This window comes from Oncorhynchus gorbuscha, linkage group LG22 (genome assembly GCF_021184085.1).
Source record: "Oncorhynchus gorbuscha isolate QuinsamMale2020 ecotype Even-year linkage group LG22, OgorEven_v1.0, whole genome shotgun sequence".
NCBI classification, from domain to species: Eukaryota; Metazoa; Chordata; class Actinopteri; order Salmoniformes; family Salmonidae; genus Oncorhynchus; species Oncorhynchus gorbuscha.
The window spans coordinates 27,016,161-27,039,351 of NC_060194.1; the positions used below are offsets into that span (position 1 = coordinate 27,016,161).

The following is a 23,191-nucleotide window of genomic DNA, read 5'->3' on the forward strand; positions in this document are numbered from 1 at the left end:
GCATTTCTGGGGGGAATGGCCCTAGCCCTCACCCTCCGATCCAACAGGTCCCAGACGTGCTCAATGGATTTGAAATCCGGGCTCTTCGCTGGCCATGGCAGAACACTGACATTCCTGTCTTGCAGGAAATCACACACAGAACGAGCAGTATGGCTGGTGTCATGCTGGAGGGTCATGTCAGGATGAGCCAGCAGGAAGGGTACCACATGAGGGGAAGGATGGCTTCCCTGTTACACACAGCATTGAGATTTCCTTCAATGACAACAAGCTCAGTCCGATGATGCTGTGACACACCGCCCCAGATCATGACGGACCCTCCACCTCCAAATTGATCCCGCTCCAGAGTACAGACCTCGGTGTAACGCTCATTCCTTCGACTATAAACATGAATTCGACCATCACTCCTGGTGAGACAAAAACGTGACTCATCAGTGAAGAGCACTTTTTGCCAGGCCTGTCTGGTCCAGCGACGATGGGTTTGTGCCCACAGGCGACGTTGCTGCCGGAGATGTCTGGTGAGGACCTGCCTTACAACAGGCCTACAAGCCCTCAGTCCAGCCTCTCTCAGCCTATTGCGGACAGTCTGAGCACTGATGGAGGAATTGTGTGTTCCTGGTGTAACTCGGGCAGTTGTTGTTGCCATCCTGTACCTGTCCCGCAGGTGTGATGTTCGGATGTATCGATTCTGTGCAGGTGTTGTTACACGTGATCTGCCTTTGTGAGGACGATCAGCTGTCCATCCTGTAGCGCTGTCTTAGGCGTCTCACAGTACGGACATTGCAATTTATTGCCCTGGTCACATCTGCAGTACTCATGCCTCCTTGCAGCATGCCTAAGGCACATTCACGCAGATGAGCAGGGACCCCGGGCATCTTTCTTTTGGTGTTTTTCCAGAGTCAGTAGAAAGGCCCCTTTAGTGTCCTAAGTTTTTGTAACTGTGACCTTAATTGCCTACCGTCTGTAAGCTGTTAGTGTCTTAATGACCGTTCCACAGGTGCATGTTCATTAATTGTTTATGGTTAATTGAACAATCATGGGAAACAGTGTTTAAAACCTTTACACTTGATCAGTGAAGTTATTTGGATTTTTACAAATTATCTTTGAAAGACAGGGTCCTGAAAAAGGGACATTTATCTTTTTGCTGAGTTTATTAGTACGAAATATAATTTCCACATTTGTTCCAGCACACAATAGAGCTCAATATTTGTATTAGTTATTTTATACAGTCTTTCTTGCTCATCTTTATTAAGGGGGACAATCATTTTTGACCTTACTGTATATGCAGATTATATAGGTGAAGACACTTGATACTATTTAAGAAAACAGTTTGAGGGAAGTGTTTATTGCAAAATGATCAAAATACACTTGAACAATCAGATTTGAAATCACACTGCTGCATTATTGTTAACAAAGCTCAAACAGGGAAACATTTAATCATGTCTTATCATTAAAAAGTGTCAGATCGTTATGAACAGTCACAACCTACATTGCAATTATCAATACTTATACTGGACGGTGACAAGAAGATATGAACATGTATATTTCACTACTTGACCACCAGATTGACAGCATTAGTAATAGTTTGCCAGTTTAGCTATATGATTTGTCTAACATATACCAGACATACATAAATAAAGCAACAAGTATGGCAGGTCAGTTGCTAACAAGCATTTCACACTGGCAGTTATTGGGATCCTCAAGGGAGAGAAAGTCTGTTTGGTTGATAGGTGCTGCAATAGCCTCTATAATATACACTGAGTATACAAAATATTAGGAACGCCTTCCTAATGTTATGTTGCACACTCTTTTGCCCTCAGAACAGCCTCAATTTGTCAGGCTCAACAAGATGTTGAAAACATTCCACAGGGATGCTGGCCCATGTTGATTCCAATGCTTCCCACAGTTGTTTCAAGTTGGCTGGATGTCCTTTGGGTGTTGGACCATTCTTGATACTTCCCACAGTTGTTTCAAGTTGGCTGGATGTCCTTTGGGTGTTGGACCATTCTTGATACACACAGGAAACTGTTGAGTGTGGAAAAACAGCGTTGCAGTTTCCTGACACACTCAAACCGGTGTGCCTGGCACCTACTACCAGACCCCGTTCAAAGGCACTTCATTATATTTTCTTGCCCGTTCACCCGCAATTGCACACATACACAAGCCATGTCTCAAAAGTTCGCAAGGCTTAAAAATCCATCTTTAACTTTTCTCCACCCCTTCAATTTTTTACTTTGCTATGCTGCTCCCCAGATTGCAGCTCCACTGAAATACATATTTAATTAGTCACTGGAAAGGGGGACATTTCCAAATGTATGGAAGCATGCTAAACTGTGTCCAATCCCAATAGCAAAGAACCCATTACTCGTGCCAATAGTCAACCAATTAGTCTACTCCCTTCACTCAGTAAGATATTGGAGGTTATTGTGAGTAGACAAATATTTTATTTATTTAACCTTCATTTAACTAGGCAAGTCAGTTAAGAACAAATTCTTATTTACAATGACAGCCTAGGAACAGTGGGGCAGAACGTTCAGGGGCAGAACGACAAATTTGTACCTTATCAGCTCTGGGATTTGATCTAGCAACCTTTTGTTACTTGCCCAACACTGACCACTAGGCTACCTGCCTTGTATTATTTCGTTGTACTCCCTAACGAAGGCCATGCAGCCGAAACGCGTCAGATTTGTAAAACTTTGTTTCTATTGAACATGCCATACAAATAAAGGCATTTTAATGAATTATATGAAGAGTGCCTTGGTCCTTTCTTTTTGATGACTTATTCACCCCTTTTACCAAATAGCACCTTCTGTCTACCAAAATGTACTATTGTGTACCTTAGTAGCACTCCCCTTCCTCCTCTTAATACTTTAGAACCATTTAATTACAATAAACCGTAAGGTTGTGTAATACTATGGTAGATGAAGGAATCATTCTATTAGAGTATTTATCTGGTCAATTTGTCAGTGTATTTTGTCTGTTGTTTGTAACAGTGTTTTATATGTGAAAATGTGATCATATTATAAATTGTATTTTAATGTTTAAGGACTCTTGGAAGATTAGTCCAAATTATAACAACAAGAGATCCTAATCAAATCATCTACACGGATTGAAGTGGATATAACAGGTGAAATAAGGGATCATAGCTTTCACCTGTACTCACCTGGTCAGTCTAGGTCATGGAAAGAAGTGTCCCTAATGTTTTGTCCACTCGGTACAGATCCATGTTCTATGAACATTGGATGCCCCACAGCAAAACTTGATTTTATGAGTAGAACCTTTACATAGATCTGCCTGACTAACTGTAAATAATCACATACTCTATTGTACACTTTAACTTGAAGAACCCACCAAGAACTAGACCTACTGTAATGGACACATTGTGTGAAAGTGGAATGAAAATGGAATGGGGGGTAACGAGACCCATAACATATAATAATGACAAAGTAACAGTGAGAACGAAAAACCACAGACAACTAAATTGCCGTCAAACACTCAGAGTTTATTTTTAAACACACGGCAAAGGGGGGCAGGAAAAGGGGCTGAGCTGGACCCAAGGAAAGAAACAAATATCCAAATACACCCCTAAGCTAGACTAGCCTACTTCAATACAGCTAACTAACTAACCAAAAATACAATGGGTGGTCCGCCCAGTTCGAACTAGGGTATTTATACAGGCAATGTTGGCCCATAGGCAACTTGTCTTGGTCCCCCCTTTTCCCACCATCAAACAAACAGTCAAACACCATAACAAAACTCACAGGTGTGGACAAAGTGACATGTAGTTACAAAAACAAAAGAGAGCTCAATCCAAAGAGCAGAGAGAGAGACACAGAGAGCGAGACACAGAGAGCGAGACACAGAGAGCGAGACACAGCGAGACACAGAGAGCGAGACACAGAGGAAACAACTGAATGGGTTTTTAAACCAAGGGAAAGGGGATGTGATTGGGTAATGGAAACAGGAGGAGGTGTGTCTTCTAATTGGGGAATGATGATGATTGCCACCTGTGAGGGGAGAAGGAGAGAAAAGAAACAGGATACACACACATAAGTAACATCATAGACATCATTGATGTGGCAAGGAACGTTTGAAGAGGCATGTATTGTGTTGGAACATAATGTGTAGCTCTCTTAGGGCCTTGTTGTCACTCTGTGATGCCGGTGCCTTGTCGCAGTGACTGCTGAATGGCAAGGCAGAGTTGGGTGTAATCGTCCTCCCCTACATTCTGGGAACATACAGGAGGATTCCGTAAAAAGTAGGACATCAACAAACATGAACCATCTTTGTTTATGGTATGTACAAAATACACCACACAGCAATTAGAAGGGAAATTAGCTATTGTGTTCCTGGCTACCATCTAGAGTAGACATGATGGTATGTACTGTATGTTAGAATAATGCAAAGTCAGCCTGTTGCAATTTAAAATGCATTGAGTGACAGTGCTGTCAAGAACAGGTCAATGTTTTCCTCTGAAGTATTTCTAGGAATCATTTCTTGGAAATCATTATCCATTTTCTTTTCTATGGAACTCCTTGGCATAACTTCAGAGAGATTATGAGACACTCACCATGTAGGTGTCATAGCTGAAATAATGCCTGATAGCCAGGTGACCGATGAGGTTTCGGCTGCAGTAACTAGCATTGCCCCAAACAGTGGCAGCACAGATGGGACACACCTAGAGGAGAGAGGGGGTGACTTCCCAAACAGAACAAACAGCACATCCTAATGCACATCCCGATTATTTTTACACTGAACAAAAATATAAAACACAACATGCGACAATTTCAGATTTTCACGAGTTACTGTTACAGTTCATATAAGGAAATCAGTAAATTGACTCCCGAGTGGCGCAGCAGTCTAAGGCACTGCATCTCAGTGCTCGAGATGTCACTACAGATCCTGGTGCGATCCCAGGCTGTTTCACAGCTGGCCATCATCAGGAGTCCCATAGGGCAGAGCACATTTGGCCCAGCGCCATCCGGGTTAGGGGAGGGTGACTTGCCTAATTGAGTAAAAGTTTAAATACATTTTAAATACATAATGAGGCCTGTTGGGTTCTAGTTTGAAAAACTTGCTATACTAGAAGTTAATATTTACATGCATGAGGAAGGTACAGTTTGGACACTCAAACTCAAGGTTTTTTCTGTGTTTTACTATTTTCTACATTGTAAAATAATAGTGAAGACATCAAAACTATGAAATAACACATATGGAATCATGTAGTAACCACAGAAACCCCCCCCAAAAAAGTGTTAAACAAATCAAAAATATACACTGCTCAAAAAATAAAGGAAACACTTAAACAACACAATGCAACTCCAAGTCAATCACACTTCTGTGAAATCAAACTGTCCACTTAGGAAGCAACACTGATTGACAATAAATGTCACATGCTGTTGTGCACATGGAATAGACAACAGGTGGAAATTATAGGCATTTAGCAGGACACCCCCAATAAAGGAGTGGTTCTGCAGGTGGGGACCACAGACCACTTCTCAGTTCCTATGCTTCCTGGCTGATGTTTTGGTCACTTTCGAATGCTGCCGGTGTCTACAACCCACACAAGTGGCTCAGGTCATCCAGGATGGCACATCAATGTGAGATGTGGCAAGAAGGTTTGCTGTGTCTGTCAGCGTAGTGTCCAGAGCATGGAGGTGCTACCAGGAGACAGGCCAGTACATCAGGAGACGTGGAGGAGGCCGTAGGAGGGCAACAACCCAGCAGCAGGACCGCTACCTCTGCCTTTGTGCAAGGAGGAGCAGGAGGAGCACTGCCAGAGCCCTGCAAAATGACCTCCAGCAGGCCACAAATGTGCATGTGTCTGCTCAAATGGTCTGAAACAGACTCCATGGGGGTGGTATGAGGGCCCGACGTCCACAGCTGGGGGTTGTGCTTACAGCCCAACACCGTGTAGGACGTTTGGCATTTGCCAGAGAACAGCAAGATTGACAAATTCGCCACTGGCGCCCTGTGCTCTTCACAGATGAAAGCAGGTTCACACTGAGCACATGTGACAGACGTGACAGTCTGGAGACGCCGTGGAGAACGTTCTGCTGCCTGAAACATCCTCCAGCATGACCGGTTTGGCGGTGGGTCAGTCATGGTGTGGGGTGGCATTTCTTTGGGGGCCGCCCAGCCCTCCATGTGCTCACCAGAGGTAGCCTGACTGCCATTAGGTACCGAGATGAGATCCTCAGACCCCTTGTAAGACCATATGCTGGTGTGGTTGGCCCTGGGTTCCTCCTAATGCAAGACAATGCTAGACCTCATGTGGCTGGAGTGTGTCAGCAGTTCCTGCAAGAGGAAGGCATTGATGCTATGGACTGGCCCTCCCGTTCCCCAGACCTGAATCCAATTGAGCACATCTGGGACATCATGTCTCGCTCCATCCACCAACGACACGTTGCACCACAGACTGTCCAGGAGTTGGCGGATACTTTAGTCCAGGTCTGGGAGGAGATCCCTCAGGAGACCATCCGCCACCTCATCAGGAGAATGCCCAGGCGATGTAGGGAGGTCATACAGGCACATGGAGGCCACACACACTACTGAGCCTCATTTTGACTTGTTTTAAGAACATTACATCAAAGTTGGATCAGCCTGTAGTGTGGTTTTCCACTTAAATTTTGAGTGTGACTCCAAATCCAGACCTCCATGGGTTGATACATTTGATTTCTTTTGATAATTTTGTGTGATTTTGTTGTCATCACATTCAACTATGTAAAGAAAAACGTATTTAATAAGAATATTTCATTCATTCAGATCTAGGATGTGCTATTTTAGTGTTCCCTTAATTTTTTGAGCAGTGTATTTTATATTTGAGATTCTTCAAAGTAGCCACCCTTTGTTATACAGAAAATAGCCCTATTTGTCCATATTATGGCAAGAACAGCTCAAATAAGCAAAGAGTAACGACAGTTGATAATTAATTTAAGACATGAAGTTCCGTCAATGTGGAAAATTTGATGTGGATTGTGGAAAAGGACTTTGAACGTTTCTTTAAACGCAGTCGCAAAAAGCATCAAGCGCTATGATGAAACTGGCTCTCATAAGGACCACCACAGGAAAGGAAGATCCAGAGTTACATCTACTGCAAAGGATAAGTTCATTAGAGTTACCAGCCTCAGAAATCAACATTTAACTGCACCTCAGATTGCAGCCAAAATAAGTGCTTCAGAGTTCAAGTAACAGACACATCTCAACATCAACTGTTCAGGCCTTCATGGTCGAATTGATGCAAAGAAACCACTCCTAAAGGACACCAATAATAAGAAGAGACATGTTTGGGCCGAGAAACACAAGCAATGAACATTAGACCAGTGGAAATCTGATGAGACCAAATTTGAGATTTTTGGTTCAAACCACCGTGTCTTTGTGAGACGTAGAGTAGGTAAACAGATGTTCTCTGCATGTGTGGTTCCCACCATGAAGCATGGAGAGGAGGTGTGATGCTGTGGGGGTGCTTTGCCGGTGACACTGTCAGTGATTTATTTAGAATTCAAGTTACACTTAACCAGCATGGCTACCACAGCATTCTGCAGCGATACGCTATCCCATTTGGTTTGCGCTTAGTGGGACTATCATTTGTTTTTCAACAGGACAATGACCCAAAACACCTCCAAGCTGTGTATGGGCTATTTGACCAAGAAGGAGAGTGATTAGCTGACCTCAACCCAATCTTATGTGTTATTACACACAGCCGGGAAGAATTATAGGATATCAGAGTGGCGTCAACTTACCAACACTGCGACCATGAATACGACTTTCCCGAAATGGATCCTTTGTCTGCACCACCTAGAGCATTTGAACTGATTCCAGAGGCCGACCCAAAACAACATCGCCGGAGAAGAGGGAGTCGGAGCGGTCTTCTAGTCAGACTTAGGATGTGCACACACCACCAACCGCTTCTGAGTATATTACTCACTAATGTCCAGTACCTAGATAACAAAGTTGACGAGATCGGGGCAAGGGCTGCTTTCCAGAGAGACATCGGGGATTGTAAAATACTCTGTTTCACGGAAACATGGCTCTCTCGGGATATACTGTCAGTCTGTATAGCCACCTACATTCTCAGTGCATCGCGCTGACAGGAATAAATATCTCTCTGGGAAAAGAAGGGTGGGGAGTGTATGCTTTGTATGCTTGTGTATGCTTCATGGTTAATGACTCATGGTGTAATTGTAAGAACATGCAAGAACTCAAGTCTTTTTGTTCAGCTGACTTAGAATTCCTGGCAATCATATGCCGAATGAATTATCTCCCAAGAAAATTATCTTCGGTTATTGTCACAGCCGTGTATATCCCCCCTCAAGCTGATACCACAACATCCCTCAAGGAACTTGACTTTATGCAAACTGGAAACCATTTATCTTGAGGCTGCATTTATTGTAGCTGGGGATTTTAACAAAGCACATTTTGAGGAAAAGGCTACCTAAATTCTTTCAGCATATTGACTGTAGCACTCGTGCTGGAAAAACACTGGACCATTCTTATTTTAATTTCCGGGATGCATACAAGGCCCTCCACTGCCCTCCTTTTGGCAAATCTGACCAAGACTCCATTTTGCTCCTCCCTTCCTATAGGCAGAAACTAAAACAGGAAGTGCTAATCCTAGCAAGGCTGCAGGCCCAGACAGCATTCGTAGCCGCGTCCTCAGAGCATGCGCAGACCAGCTGGCTGGTGTGTTTATGGACAAATTCAAGCTCCACATGTTTCAAGATGGCCACTATTGTTCCTGTACACAAGAATGCAAAGGTAACTGAACAAAATAACTGCTTTGAGAGACTATTTGTCATGTTGGTATGAAGAAATTCGGGAGACATTACGCATTTCTGCGCCTAAGGTTTTTTATTAAGCCCAAATTAAGGCCATGTAAAAGGCACGGGGACGAAGACCAAACAAACACATAACACACAGGGTAGGAATCCAAAACAAAAGAGCGAGGGGTACCTGGAATAAATAACACACACGCACATTGATTAACACACGGAACGAGAACCGTAATCATCTGCGCAATCCACAATGGCACGAAAGCCAAAATACACAGCACAGGTACTCAAACGCAGCAACGGACATTGTAACAATAATGGACAGCCCGATGGAAACCAAAAGGCACACTTATACAGGTACTAATCAGTGGAAATAGGGAACAGGTGTGCGTAATGAAAGTTCCAGAGGGATCCGTGAAACTAGTCAAGGATCATATCCTTACCTGTCACCCTATACCCCTTTCAATTTGCTAACTGCCCCAAATAGGTCCACAGACGATGCAATCGCCATCACACTGCCCTATCCCATCTGCACAAGAGGAATGCCTACAGTGCCTTGCAAAATTATTAATCCCCCTTGGAGTTTTTTATTTTTCCCCATACACAAAATAGTCCAAATTGGTGAAGTGAAATGATTTTTTTTTTTAAAGCTATGAAGCCCCTAAGTAAGATCTGGTGCAACCAATTACCTTCAGAAGTCACATAATTAGTTAAATGAAGTCCACCTGTGTTTAATCTAAGTGTCACATGATCTCAGTATATATACACACCTGTTCTGAAAGGCCTCAAAGTCTGCAACACCACTAAAGCAAGGGGCACCACCAAGCAAGCGGCACCATCAAGACCAAGGAGCTCTCCAAAAAGGTCAGAGACAAAGTTCTGGAGAAGTACAGATCATGTTTGGGTTATAAAACAAATATCAGAAATTTTGAACATCACACAGAGCACCATTAAATCCATTATAAAATGTTTTAAAGAATATGGCACCACAACAAACCTGCCAAGAGAGGGCCGTCCACCAAAACGCACAGACCAGGCAAGGAGGGCATTAATCAGAGGTGCAACAAAGAGACCAAAGATAACCCTGAAGGAGCTGCACAGCTCCACAGCGGAGATTGGACAGATACTCCATAGGACCACTTTAAGCCATACACTCCACAGAGCTGGGCTTTACAGAAGAGTGACCAGAAAAAAAGCCCTTCCTTAAAGAAAAAAATAAGCAAACACATTTGGTGTATGCCAAAAGGCATGTGGGAGACTCAGATGAGACTAAAATTGAGCTTTTTGGCCATCAATGAAAACGCTATGTCAGGCACAAACCCAACACCTCTCATCATCCCGATAACTCCATCCTCACAGTGAAGCATGGTGGTGGCAGCATCATGCTGTGGGGATGTTTTTCATCAGCGGGACTGGGAAACTGGTCAGAATTGAAGGAATGGTGGATGGCGCTGAATACAGGGAAATTGGGGGAAATCTGTTTCAGTCTCCCAGAGATTTGAGACTGAGACCCCCTAAACATACGGCTAAAGAAACACTTGAGTGGTTTAAGGGGAAAAATATAAATCACTTGGAATGGCCTAGTCGAAGCCCAGACCCCAATCCGATTGAGAATCTGTGGTATGTCTTAAAGATTGCTGTAGACCAGCGGAACCCATCCAACTTGAAGGAGCTGGAGCAGTTTAGCCTTGAAGAATGGGCAAAAATACAAGTGGCTTGATGTGCCAGGCTGATAGAGACATACCCCAATAGTTTTGCTGCTGTAATTGCTGCGAATGGTTGCTCTACAAAATATTGTCGTGTCTTTGGATATCCTGGATTAAGTGATATGACATGCTATTCTATAAAATAATTTCTCTGTAATTAATATCACCTGATTGAGCTAATCATGTAAATGTAATTAACTAGAGTCGGGCACCACAAAATAATATTTATAGAGCTGTTATCTTTCGAATAAACTCTTAAGGACCTAGTAATATTTTACATCAATAGCAGTCAATATTAATTGTCATCTTAATTCAGTCTCATTTGAAAGTTGTAAATGCTTGGTTATCTGCACAAACCCTGGCTAACAAGTTGAATCAGCAATACAAACATTGGGTTTAATTATGTATTTACTAAATACCTAACTAATCACACAGAATTACACATACACATATTTAAATCATGACTTGATTACAAATTACGTCAAAGGAAAAAAGGTCCCTAGCAGAACAGATATGACAGCTGGTTACATAAAAGAAAAGGGGCTGGGTTTGAGTGAAAGAGCGGGAAGACTGAGGAACAAAGGGTGAAGCTGTGCTATCGTAAATACAGTATCTTATGCATTCTAAATTACCGCCCATTTGGAAAAGGAAAATGCAATAAATATTTACACTTCGGTAGGTTGGTGGTAGATGGAAGTCCGTGTTGCCCAACAGAGTCCTTTGAAGAATGTCTCTGCTGGTAAATTGAATATGTTGTAGTAACATCGTTGTGTGGTAGATGGGATACTCTGTCTGTTCCGTCCTAACCCTCGTTTGCAGCGGCTGTTGCTAACTCAATGGCTAGGAGGTATCACTTCTGTAGTGAATAAGAGTTCAAAGTTCATACCATTCGCAACCAAAGCTCACGCTGATGTTGGCTTCGTTCTGTAGTTATTATCTGAACCATTCTGACATCGGACCGTCGTCCTCACGTCCTCGGAACAGGAGGTTACATTGTCATCAAGGCTTTATATAGGAAGGGAGAGGAGGGCGTGTTTGAAAGGTTTTATAGCCCATGTCCCTTCACAGGAGCGGGCCACTGATTGAGCAGAGCCCTACCTTATAAAAACCCAAATCTCACATTGTAGAAGCTAAAATTACATTTCATCCCATCACTAATAATTTCATATTCAAACATTTAAATCGAATAACAATTCCATGGGAATCCGATAACTCTGATGTTTAAACTTTCCACTGTAGAGTTTGTCATCTTATCATCGATGAGAATGTCTCAAATGACAACCGAACTGACATTATATTCATTAAGTACCACCGCATATGTTCAATTGGTCGGATTACCAGAATATAGTTCATTTCCCACCACCTTCTGATGTTCCCAGAATCTCTATGTTAACCAAAGAGGTTTGCAAATGTAACATCAGTAGGGTAGAGAGGAAAAAGGGGGAAAGAGGTATTTATGACTGTCATAAACCTACCCCCAGGGTAGGTTCTATTTTTTTTGTCTTGTTTCTTGTTTCACAATAAAAACCCACAAAAAATATATATTTTATTTCCAGGATGTAAGGCAACAAAATAGGGAAAATGCCAATGGGGTGAATACTTTCTCAAGCCACTGTATGTAAGAATGCTATTCATTACACATTGACAGGACAGCAGTGGAGAAGGTGGGAAGTTTTAAGTTCCTTGGCGTATACCACTGACAAACTGAAATGGTCCACCCACACAGACTTTGAGGAAGAAGGCGCAACAGCGAAGGTGGGCCGGGGTCAGGTCAGGTTAGATGAACGGAGAAAGAACAGTTTTATTACACATCACTTAACTTCCTGTCTAGCAACAAAGATGTAGCGTTTAGAGGTGCAAGGAGAAGACTTCGCCTAAAGGAGGGTATAAATACTTGCGCTGGTGGAAACATGTCTGTCTTTTCAGCTGTTTGACCCATTTGGTGAATAAACTTGGTTTGAGCTTTAACTAGTTCTCTGACAAACAGAGTAAAAAACTAACAGGCCCTAAAATATGGATTCCACATGACTGGGAATACAGATATGCTGTGGAGGTCAACTTCCTCTTGTAGGCGTTAATTGGGTTTACCTTGGTCTACAATCATGAGAGAATTGAGAGAACATATACCTTAAGAAAAAGGTAAGGGGTGGATCAGAAAACCAGTCAGTATCTGGTGTGGCCACCATTTGCCTTATGCAGCGCAACACATCTCCTTCGCATAGAGTTGATCAGGCGGTTGATTGTGGCCTGTGGAATGTGGTCCCACTTCTCTTTAATGGCTGTGAGAAGTTGCTGGATATTGTCAGGAACTGAAACACGCTGTCGTAGGAACTGAAACATGCTCAATGGGTGACATGTCTGGTGAGTATGCAGGCCATGGAAGAACTGGGACATTTTCAGCTTCGAGGAAATGTGTACAGATCCTTGCGACATGGGACCATGCATTATCATGATGTATAGCATGACAATGGGCCTAAGGAGCTCGTCATGATATCTCTGTGCGTTCAAACTGCCATTGATAAAATGTGATCGTGTTTGTTATTCGTAGCTTATGCCTGCCCATACCATAACCCCACCTCCACCATGGGGCACTCTGTTCACAACGTTGACATCAGCAAACCACTCTCCGACACGCCGCCATACACGCTATGCTGTCTGCCATCTCCATCGGTACAGTTGAAACATGGATTCATCTGTAAAGAGCATACTTCTCCAGTATTACCAGTGGCCATTAAAAGTGAGCATTTGCCCACTGAAGTCGGTCACTACCCCGAAGGGCAGTCAGGTCAAGACCCTGGTGAGGCAACGACCATGCAGATGAGATTCCCTGACAGTTTGTGCAGAATTTATTTGGTTGTGCAAACAGTTTCTTCAGCTGTCTGGTCTAAGACGATCCTACAGGTGCAGAAGCCTAAGTGCAGGTCCTGAGCTGGTGTGGTTACACATGGTCTGCAGTTGTGAAGCCGGTTGGACGTACTGCCAAATTTTCAAATGATGTTGGATGAGGCTCATAGTAGAGAAATTAGCATTCAATTCTCTAGCAGCAGCTATGGTGGACATTCCTGCACTCAACATGCCAATTGCACACTCCCTCAACTTAAGACATCTGTGACATTATGTTGTGTGACAAAACTGCACATTTTAGAGTGGCCTTTTATTGTTCCCAGCACAAGGTGCACCTGTGTATCGATCAGGCTATTTAGTCAACTTATTGTTATGCCACACATGTCAGGTGGATGGATTATCTTGGCAAAGGAGAAATACTCACTAACAGGGATGTAAACAAATTTGCGCACAGAATTTGAGAGAAATACGCTTTTTGTGAGTATGAAAAATGTCTGGGATCTTTTATTTCAGCTCATGAAACATGAGACTAACAATTTACATGTTGCATTTATATTTTTGTTCAGTATAGATGTAATATCTAGCATTAATTACTATTCAAGACATTTTGCAGCTCTTGCTATTGAGTTTCATATTTGAAAGTTAGGTGAAAGATAGAATAGGCTCACTCACAGCTGGAGCATTCTCTCCTGTGTGGCTGCCGACACAGTGCTGAACCAGTCTCATGTCTGTGAGCCCCTGCAGGGGGCAGTATGGGCAGGAGTACACCCTTCCTCCCAGGAAGCCCAACGTCAACACTCTGGGCCTGAGAAACAAGTCACCATCGTTAACACATGCACAAAAATACAATAATTTCACAACATGGATCCATTTTGACAGTAAGATCATACATACCTAACCAATTCAGATATCTGTGTTTGTGTGGGCTGTCCTGGTAGAATCCTAGATGAAAACATAATGAATAGTCAAATATACACCACTTTGAGAGTACTTTGATCAATGATCAACATATCTAATCTCAACTATCAGAAGAAACTCTCAAACAAATGTTTTATTAATGTCTTGGACCTCTTAACAGATCATGTTTAATGAAAGAGGAAGAGAGCTGATTTAAAGTCATGATAACATTGCATCCATAACTGTAAATCAGAATGAAGTCTGTGGCTTATAGGCTGTGACATATATCTGGCTATTTAACACACAAGTTATTCACAAATGTATTCACTATAGCCAATATATCATCAAAGAGGTGTCACGTTCAGACCTTTATTTCCTTTGTTTTGTCTTTATTTAGTATGGTCAGGGCGTGAGTTGGGGTGGGAGTCTGTAGTTTTTTTGTATCTGATTGAGAATCATACTTAGGTAGCCTGGGTTTTACTGTTGGTTGGTGGGTGTTTGTTTGTTTTGTTTTGTTTTGGTTTTCATCACATTGTTTATTGCTTTGTATTTCAGTGTTCAGTTCGTTTTTAATAAATCGTCATGAACACTTACCACGCTGCATCTTGGTCCTCCGATCCTTCTTGCTTCTCCTATTTGAGCTAGTCAGTATTTGTAGGTAATCCTGTCTAACGTGGCTTTTTAAAAATGCTTCATGTAGTAAAACTGCTTAAGTGTTGGTCTCCACTTTCTGGAGGACTGAGTTTTGAAATCATTGGAATTCGAGTATGATAGCTAAGGAGATGGAGAAGACACTGGTCTCTGGATTACATCTTCAAACTAAGGGCAACCATGGCATCTGTGACAGGTAGACATGTCGATTCATGATGCACATGGGTAAGATAGTCTAGTTAGCTATATTTTCAGATATTACACTTTTCTAATTTTGATGTAAAGTGGTTTCATTTCAAGTTAAAATGTACTGTTAGCTAGCTAACGTTAGCTGGCTGGCTCGCTAGCTAACGTTATGTGTATGATCATATTATTCGTATCTCAGAGCCATTTGCTTTGCTAGTTATAGCCTAATGTTAGCTATCTAACATTGAACCTGGTTAGTTAGCTACCTGCAGATTCATGCAGGGTAGTAGCGTCATGAGTTGGGATTATGGTTCATTGTTTACCTACATGTCTTAACAAAAGACATCACTACGCACGTAACCAGTGTGTTCGTAAATTCAGTCTGGCCAGCTACTCCGATTTCAGGTGAACTCTCGTCTGAGTGTGCCAGTGTACAGAATAACTGATTATTTTACGAACGCTCAACACCCGTTGAATATGGCCGGTGTCAGTAAACGTCGGGAAAAAAGCGTGATTAAATTGTTGCAAGCAGCACAGTTACAGTAACCAACGCTCTGGATAACATAAAAACAGCCTAACCAGCTCTGCTAGGGTGAGTAAAATGGTCAGAGTGGGGTGTTCTCTCATTTGTGTCTGGAAGAAGCTAGCAAGCCAATGTTTGACAGTTAGCTTGGGTGCTTGACTGCCGTTGTGAGGTCAGAATGCTTGGATCAACCCTACTCATCTGCCAGAGCGTCCAATTTGCGCTCTGAACGCTCCGAGTGCGAAACACTCTGAATTTATGAACGCCCAAAGCGTACTCTGGCACTCCGGATTGAATTTACGAACACACCCTTCAATAGAATGTCACTGCGACAACTGTTGATAGACGTAGCTGCTAAATTCGCTCTGGCTATCTACTCCAATTTCAGAGCACTTTCGTCTGAGTGAAACAGAGCGCAGGATAACTGTCAAATTTACGAATGCTCAACACCCGTTGAATATAGGTAAATTGTTGCCAGCAGCAACGGTCTGGATAATATAAAAACAGCCTAAGCATCTCTGATAGGGCAAGTAATGGTCAGTGAGCTGTTCTCTCGATTGTGTCTGGAAGTAGTTAGCAAGTTAGCCAGTTAGCTTGGGTGCTTGACTGCTGTTGGATCAACCCTTAAAAAGATGGGTGGGGCTAAAGTTTAAGAGGGTGTGAACAATGCCGAATGGGTGTAGACAAAGAAGAGCTCTGTAGTAGGTAGCAAAACATTCAAAGGCCATTTTCTCAAAAGTGAGGTTACAAGTCTATCAACTTTCAAAGCAGAATTACTTTTCCATTGTTCCTCAAATGCAGTGTGTGATATATATACCATTTTGTAGCCCTGTGTCTCTGCTTTTATCAAATGTAAAAAAAAAAAATGTTTTAAATGATGCTACATAAGCCCAAATCAAGACGGTCAGTCACCTATGATTCGGTGGATTCAGTTTCTGTATACTTGCCCAGTCATGTGGATCGTATCCACAGATACACGGCTGACTTCCTGAGTCGTTGGTGTGACTGGTGGGGGTGGTGCGTCAAGAGGGGTGCCATACTCCTCAAGGTACTTCCTGCAGCATTTGTAGTGAACCCTCATCTTGCTGAGAAACTTCTGAGAAGTGAAATCACATAGGTCTATACATAAAATGGGTGATGTGTGAAGTAACATTTTTGTTTTCAACCAATTAGCAACCATAATTAGCTAAATTGACAAAGTTATCTAATCCACCGGTGGTGTTGATAAATTAATCAAATGTATTTATAAAGCCCTTTTTACATCAGCAGATGTCAAAGTGCTATACAGAAAGCCAGCCTAAAACCACAAACAGCAAGCAATGCAGATGTAGAAGCATGGTGGCTAGGAAAAACTCTCTGGGAAAGGCAGGAACCTTGGGAGAAACCTAGAGAAACCAGGCTGAGGGGTGGCCAGTCGTCTTCTGGCTGTGCCGGGTGGAGATTATAAGAGTACATGGCAATTAAGGCTAGATTGTTATTGAAGATGTTCCAATGTTCATAATGACCAGCAGGGTCAAATAATAACCACAGTGGTTGAAGAGGGTACAACTGGTTCGTAGAGAGAGCCAGTGAGACCAGTGCCTTGTCGTTCACCTTCGCATCCCACACATTTAACCATAGGACATACTGAAGAGATGAGTCTTTAGTAAAGACTTAAAGGTTGACACCAAGTCTGTGTCTCTCACATGGGTAGGCACACCATTCCATCAAAATTGAGCTCTATAGGAGAAAGCCTCCAGCGGTTTGCTTAGAAATTCTAGGGACAATAAGGAGAATTGCGTCTTGTGACCGTAGCGTACGTGTAGGTATGTACGGCAGGACCAAATCGGATAGATAAGTAGGAAGAAGCCCATGTAATTATTTTTTAGGTTAGCAGTTAAACCTTGAAATCAGCCCTAGCCTTAACAGGAAGCCAGTGTAGAGAGAGGCTAGCACTGGGGTAATATGATCACATTTTTTGGTTCTAGTCAAAATTCTAGCAGCTGTGGTTAGCACTAACTGAAATGTATTTAGTGCTTTATCCAGGTAGCCGGAGAGTAGAGCATTGCAGTAGTCTAATTTAATAGTGACAAAGGCATTGATGAGCTTTTCTGCATTTTTTGACAAAAATCTGTCCATGAAATATTCTTGATATGTTCGTCAAAATAGAGAGCAGGGTCCAGAGCAACCCTGAGGTCCTTCATAGTTTTATTTGAGACAACTGTACAACCATAAAGATTAAATTGTCAAAATGGTTTAGTGGGACCTAGAACTAACATCTCTGTTTTGTCGCCATCCACTTCCTTATGTCTGAAACACAGGCTTCCAAGGTAGGCAATTTTTGGGCTTCATCATATTTAATCTAAATGTACAGCTGTGTGTTGTCCACATAGCAGTGAAAGTGGACATTGTGTGTCCGAATGACATGACCAAGAGGTAGAATATATAGTGAAAACAATAGTGATCCTAAAACGGAACCTTGAGGAACACTGAAACTCAAAAGGACAAACCATCCACAGAGACTAACTGATACGGTATCTTTCCAACAGATAAGATCTAAACCAGGCAAGAAGTTGTCTAGGAGCATAAAGACAGATGGAAAGCCTTGGTCTGCCGCCATTAAAAGGTCATTTACCACCTTCACGAGTGCAGTCTCAATGCAATGATGGGACCTAAAACCAGACTGAAGCATTTTGTGTACATTATTTGTCTTCAGGAAGGCAGTGAGTTGCTGCGTAACAGATTTTTCAAAATAAAATCTGAGGAATGGAAGATTCAATATAGGCACATAGTCTTTTTTACATTGTCTGGGTCATGGTTTGGCTTTATTACTGTCACTTTTAGGGAGTTTGGTACACATCCTGAGGATAGGGAGCCGTTTATTATTTTCAATATAGGAGGGTCAAGCACAGGAAGTAGCTCTTTTAGTAGTTTAGTTGGAATAGGGTCCAGTACGCAGCTTGAAGGTTTAGAGGCCATGACTATTTGAGAGGCCATGACTATGTGTCAAGAGATAATCTTAAGTGTCTCCATTGATCCTAGGTCCTGGCAGTTTTGTGCAGACTCGGGATAACTGAGTTTTGGAGAAATACGCAGATTAAAAGAGGAGTCTGTAATTTGTCCATGTAAATTTGTGAGAAAGTTTAATGAAAAATGTTAACTGACTTGCCTAGTTAAATAAAGGTTAAAAAAAAATCAAATTAAAAAAAGGTCTGTTCTTAGGCGTGCCTGGATACAGACCTAAGCCGTGGTATAATGGCCATATTCCAAAAACCCCGGGGGTGCCTTATTGCTATTATAAAATGGTTACCAATATAATTAGAACAGTAAAAAGTCACGTTTTGTCATACCCCTGGTATATGTTCTGATATACCACAGCTTTCAGCCAATCAGCATTCAGGGCTCGAACCAGGTTTAAAAATAAATCCCCTTTGTACATGTGCATAACTATAGGTAAATCCGACAGGAGTGTTTGAGTGATGACAGAGGATCTAAAAAACACTTGGATGAACATTAAAAAAAAAACTTATGTAAGGCTATTTTCTGGCAATTGTGCTGTTATGTGCCAGATGTTAAGACTACAAATTGTTATAAATGGCCTATTTGCGAGATTGACTTGTCATTTCAATAGACAGGCTACAGATTCAATTCTGGGTTTATGATTCTAATAAAATTGCCAAAGTTTGCTTAGATAATGGCAGGTGATGGCCCCTGATAGGCCTACATCTAATTTTATATAATATACAGGAGCCTAGAAAAGATGTTGACAAGATGTAAACTGAACGATTTAGCAGTTTGCTTAGTTTAATTTATTTAACATGATTAGCAAGGCGATTTTGCCATAAGTCTGCTGGAATAGGTTACTGAGGATCTTGTCATTTCAATCACTGAATTAAATATTGATAATATGTTTATGAACTGAATATGCTTGTCAACAACAGCCAGTGTTTATTTTTAATTTTTACCTGCAGCCTAATCTGACTACTGTTACCGTCAATCTAATGTGTTCCTAATTACACAAGGCTACAACAGCAATAAAGTTAAGCTATTTATTAAATTGGTTTGCCAGCTCCAGGTAGGCTACACAAGTGGCACGAATTGATTTGCAATGTCTCCAGTGACATCATGATTTCAACATTATTGTATTGTATCAAATGGTGTACTGCAGTGGCATATACATGAATAGGCTACTTGATGGCCAACAGAGGAAAATGTATAATTCTCCACATTTAGCCTAATGTCAGTTGCATTGAGGACTTTTCCCCTATTAAAAAGAACCACGTGAGGGAGTTCCATAACTTATATTTCAAATGTCTACTCTGGCAGCCCCAGAGACCCAAGAACTGAGCATGCATAAAATACTTCGCTTGGTACCGTTGTCTTTAAGCAGTCAACATTAGAATGCAGTTTAAACCACCTCTGAGCGGATGTATGTAATGCTCTCTAGTGCGCCCAAAAGTAATTTTCCAGTACTTTGTCTGCATTATTTCTTGATGTGCATCAGTTCTAGCGTATTAATGTCTTATGGAAAAAGGTTTGGAAATCGGTGTCTCCATAATGACAATCTAAACACAAAATAAAGTATATTTGGGTACAAAAATAAAATCCAAATTAAAACAATAGCAGGGCATAAACCGTCATTATTATTCCTCCTCATACACAGATAACAATACATTAGTCACTGGACACAAAAAGTACACCCCAAAAAAACTGATAGGAAAGAAACAAATCCAACCCTACCTACAACTGGTAAAAAAAAGTTGTCACAACGTGCCCACTTGCTGCTCTTCTCACACTTAAGCAATCAAGTACAGTTAAATAGTTAACACACATGGACGCAGCGGTCTAAGGCACTGCATCTCAGTGCAAGAGGTGTCACTACAGTCCCTGGTTCAAATCCAGGCTGTATCACATCCGCTCTTGATTGGGAGTCCCATAGTGCGGTGCACAACTGGCCCAGCGTCATCCGGGCCGTCATTGTAAATGATTAATTGTTCTAAACTGACTTGCCTAGTTAAATAAAGGTTAAATAAAATAAATGAATCCAATTAGTCTATGATCAGGGAATATAACCTTGTACACACATCCAAAGGCTTTGAGCAGGTGTTAGATATTAAAGTGAATGTTCATCATCAAGAAAGGAACACACAGACACTGTGATAATATAGTCCCAAGTGTGTTCATTAACATTTCAACCCCTCAAGGTATTCCTATGGGTGACAAGTATACTTCATATATGGTGGGAAGACTTTGGGGGGTGAAAATCATAAGCACACTTGAGTGTATTTATCATACTGTGTAGACTCCAGAGTTTTCCTCCTGTGTGTTGTCCCTTTGATCAGCGACCTGATTGTAGTGTTGGTTTGGGGAAGAACTACATGTATTAGCTATGGGATTCCCCTAGCTTGACTGGAAATGGAGGGGAAACATTGGAAGAACATGAAAAACAACGCCCTCCTCAGTATTTAGGTAACACTGCAAAATACTGAGTATATGTTCTGTACTCCACACAGGTAAAACATTTAAGTGTAAACATTTAAGCTCATTATAAACAAAGTGTAATAAATAGTGTCTGCTACCGTAGTACCACAGGCCCTGCACTGTCCTTTCCTCTCCCTCATCTGCTGCTGGACATCTATTGCTCTCTTTTCAGTCTCGGATACGGGGCCCCTGCACAGGGGACAGTGTGGCCCCTGGGCCCTCACAGCCAGGCGGAAGCAGTTTTTACAGAACCTGGGAGGACAGAGATGGTTATTGTTTAATATAGGTTGCATTTTATTGTAGGCTATAGGATATCCTAATGAGTTGGGTTTTTTTTGTTGGTAATATCACAGACATCTGGCAACTAAAGTACTGAGCTAGCTGAGCCAGCCATTTTGTGGATTATTTGATCTCAAATATTTGGTTATTTGACCCTGGCTATGCCTTGGCCTGACTATGGGTTATGGTTTTGTATATTTACACATGTCTGCAGTTCCTTGTCCTGATGGGGGTTTTCAGGACATCCTGACATATGGGGCAGTCATAGTCCTCCTCTGAGCAGCTGTCCAATGATCCCTCTGCAGCATTCCAGATATTATTCATAGCTCCCACAGGCTCCAGTGATGAAGAACACACACTTCCCATTCATCCCAACTCTGCCAACCTGGAGTGAGGAGAATGAGGAGGAAACCACCACTTGTTTACTGGATGTCCCCAACCAGAATGCTATTAGACTTTACTGGAAGTCCCCAAACAGGATGGTATTGAGAAACCTTTTATTGACCAAATACTTATTTTCCACCATAATTTGCAAATAAATTCATAAAAACTCCTACAATGTGGTTTTCTGGATTTTTTTTTCTTCTCATTTTGTCTGTCATAGTTGAAGTGTACCTATGATAAAAATTACAGGCCTCTCATCTTTTTAAGTGGGAGAACTTGCACAATTGGTGGCTGACTAAATACTTTTTTGGGCCCACTGTACCTAGTCAGTATGCTTTCTCTGACAGTCAGACCTACAATACCACTCGAAGTTTGCACACCTACTCATTCCAGGGTTTTTCTTTAATTTACTATTGTCTACATTGTAGAATAATAGTGAAGATATCACAGCTATGAAATAACACATATGGAATCAGGTAGTAACCAAACAGTGTTGAACAAATCAAAATATATTTTATATTTGAGATTCCTCAAAGTAGCCACCCTTTGCCTGGATGACTGCCAAGAGTGTGCAAAGCTTTCTCTCAACCAAGCTTCATGAGGTAGTAATCTGGAATGCATTTCAATTAACAGGAGTGCATTGTTAAAAGTTCAACAACAGTCCGTCGTTCATTTTAAGACATGAAAGTCAGTCAATTCAGAAAATGTCAAGACCTTTGAAAGTTTCTTCAAGTGCAGTTCCAAAAACCATCAAGCACTATGATGAAACTGGCTCTCATGAGTACAGCCACAGGAAAGAAAGACCCAGAGTTATCTCTGCAGAGGATAAGTTCATTAGAGTTACCAGCCTCAGAAATTGCAGCCCAAATAAAAGTAACAGACACATCTCAACATCAACTGTTCAGAGGAGACTGCATGAATCAGGCCTTCATGGTCGAATTGCTGCAAAGAAACCACTACTAAAGGACACCAATAAGAAGAGACTTGCTTGGGCCAAGAAACACAAGCAATGGACATTAGACCTGTGGAAATCTGTCCTTTGGTCTGATGAGTCCAAATTTGAGATATTTGGTTCCAACCGCCATGTCTTTGTGAGACACAGAGTAGGTGAATGGATGATCTCTGCATGTGTGGTTCCCACCATGAAGCATATAGGAGGATGTGTGATGGTGCTTTTCTGGTTACACTGTCAGTGATTTATTTAGAATTCAAGGCACACTTAGCCAACATGGCTACCACAGCATTCTGCAATGATACGCCATCACATCTGGTTTGCTCTTAGTGGGACTATCATTTGTTTTTTCAACAGGACAATGACCCAACACATCTCCAGGCTGTGTAAGGGCTATTTGACCAAGAAGATGAGTGATGGAGTGCTGCATCAGATGACCCGGCCTCCACAATTACCCGACCTCAACTCAATTGAGATGGTTTGGGATGAGTTGGAGTGCAGAATGAAGGAAAAGCAGTGCTCAGCATATGTGAGAACTCCT

At 41.9% G+C, this 23,191-nt stretch overlaps 1 protein-coding gene across 2 annotated transcripts in view; it reads right to left on the minus strand.

Annotated features, from left to right (window-relative positions):
• Positions 1–3,363: 3,363 nt before the first annotated feature.
• Positions 3,364–23,191, minus strand: part of LOC124009841 (E3 ubiquitin-protein ligase RNF138-like) — a 36,817-nt gene continuing 16,989 nt past the window's right edge. For both annotated transcript variants that reach the window (XM_046322035.1, XM_046322034.1), the window contains exons 2-8: positions 21,517–21,699; positions 21,134–21,287; positions 16,523–16,671; positions 14,213–14,260; positions 13,991–14,123; positions 4,568–4,675; positions 3,364–4,225 (exon numbers count right to left, since the gene is read on the minus strand). In XM_046322035.1, the coding sequence (XP_046177991.1) occupies positions 4,145–4,225; positions 4,568–4,675; positions 13,991–14,123; positions 14,213–14,260; positions 16,523–16,671; positions 21,134–21,287; positions 21,517–21,680 (837 nt within the window). In that variant the 5' untranslated portion in view covers positions 21,681–21,699 and the 3' untranslated portion in view covers positions 3,364–4,144. The remainder of the gene's footprint in view (positions 4,226–4,567; positions 4,676–13,990; positions 14,124–14,212; positions 14,261–16,522; positions 16,672–21,133; positions 21,288–21,516; positions 21,700–23,191) is intronic.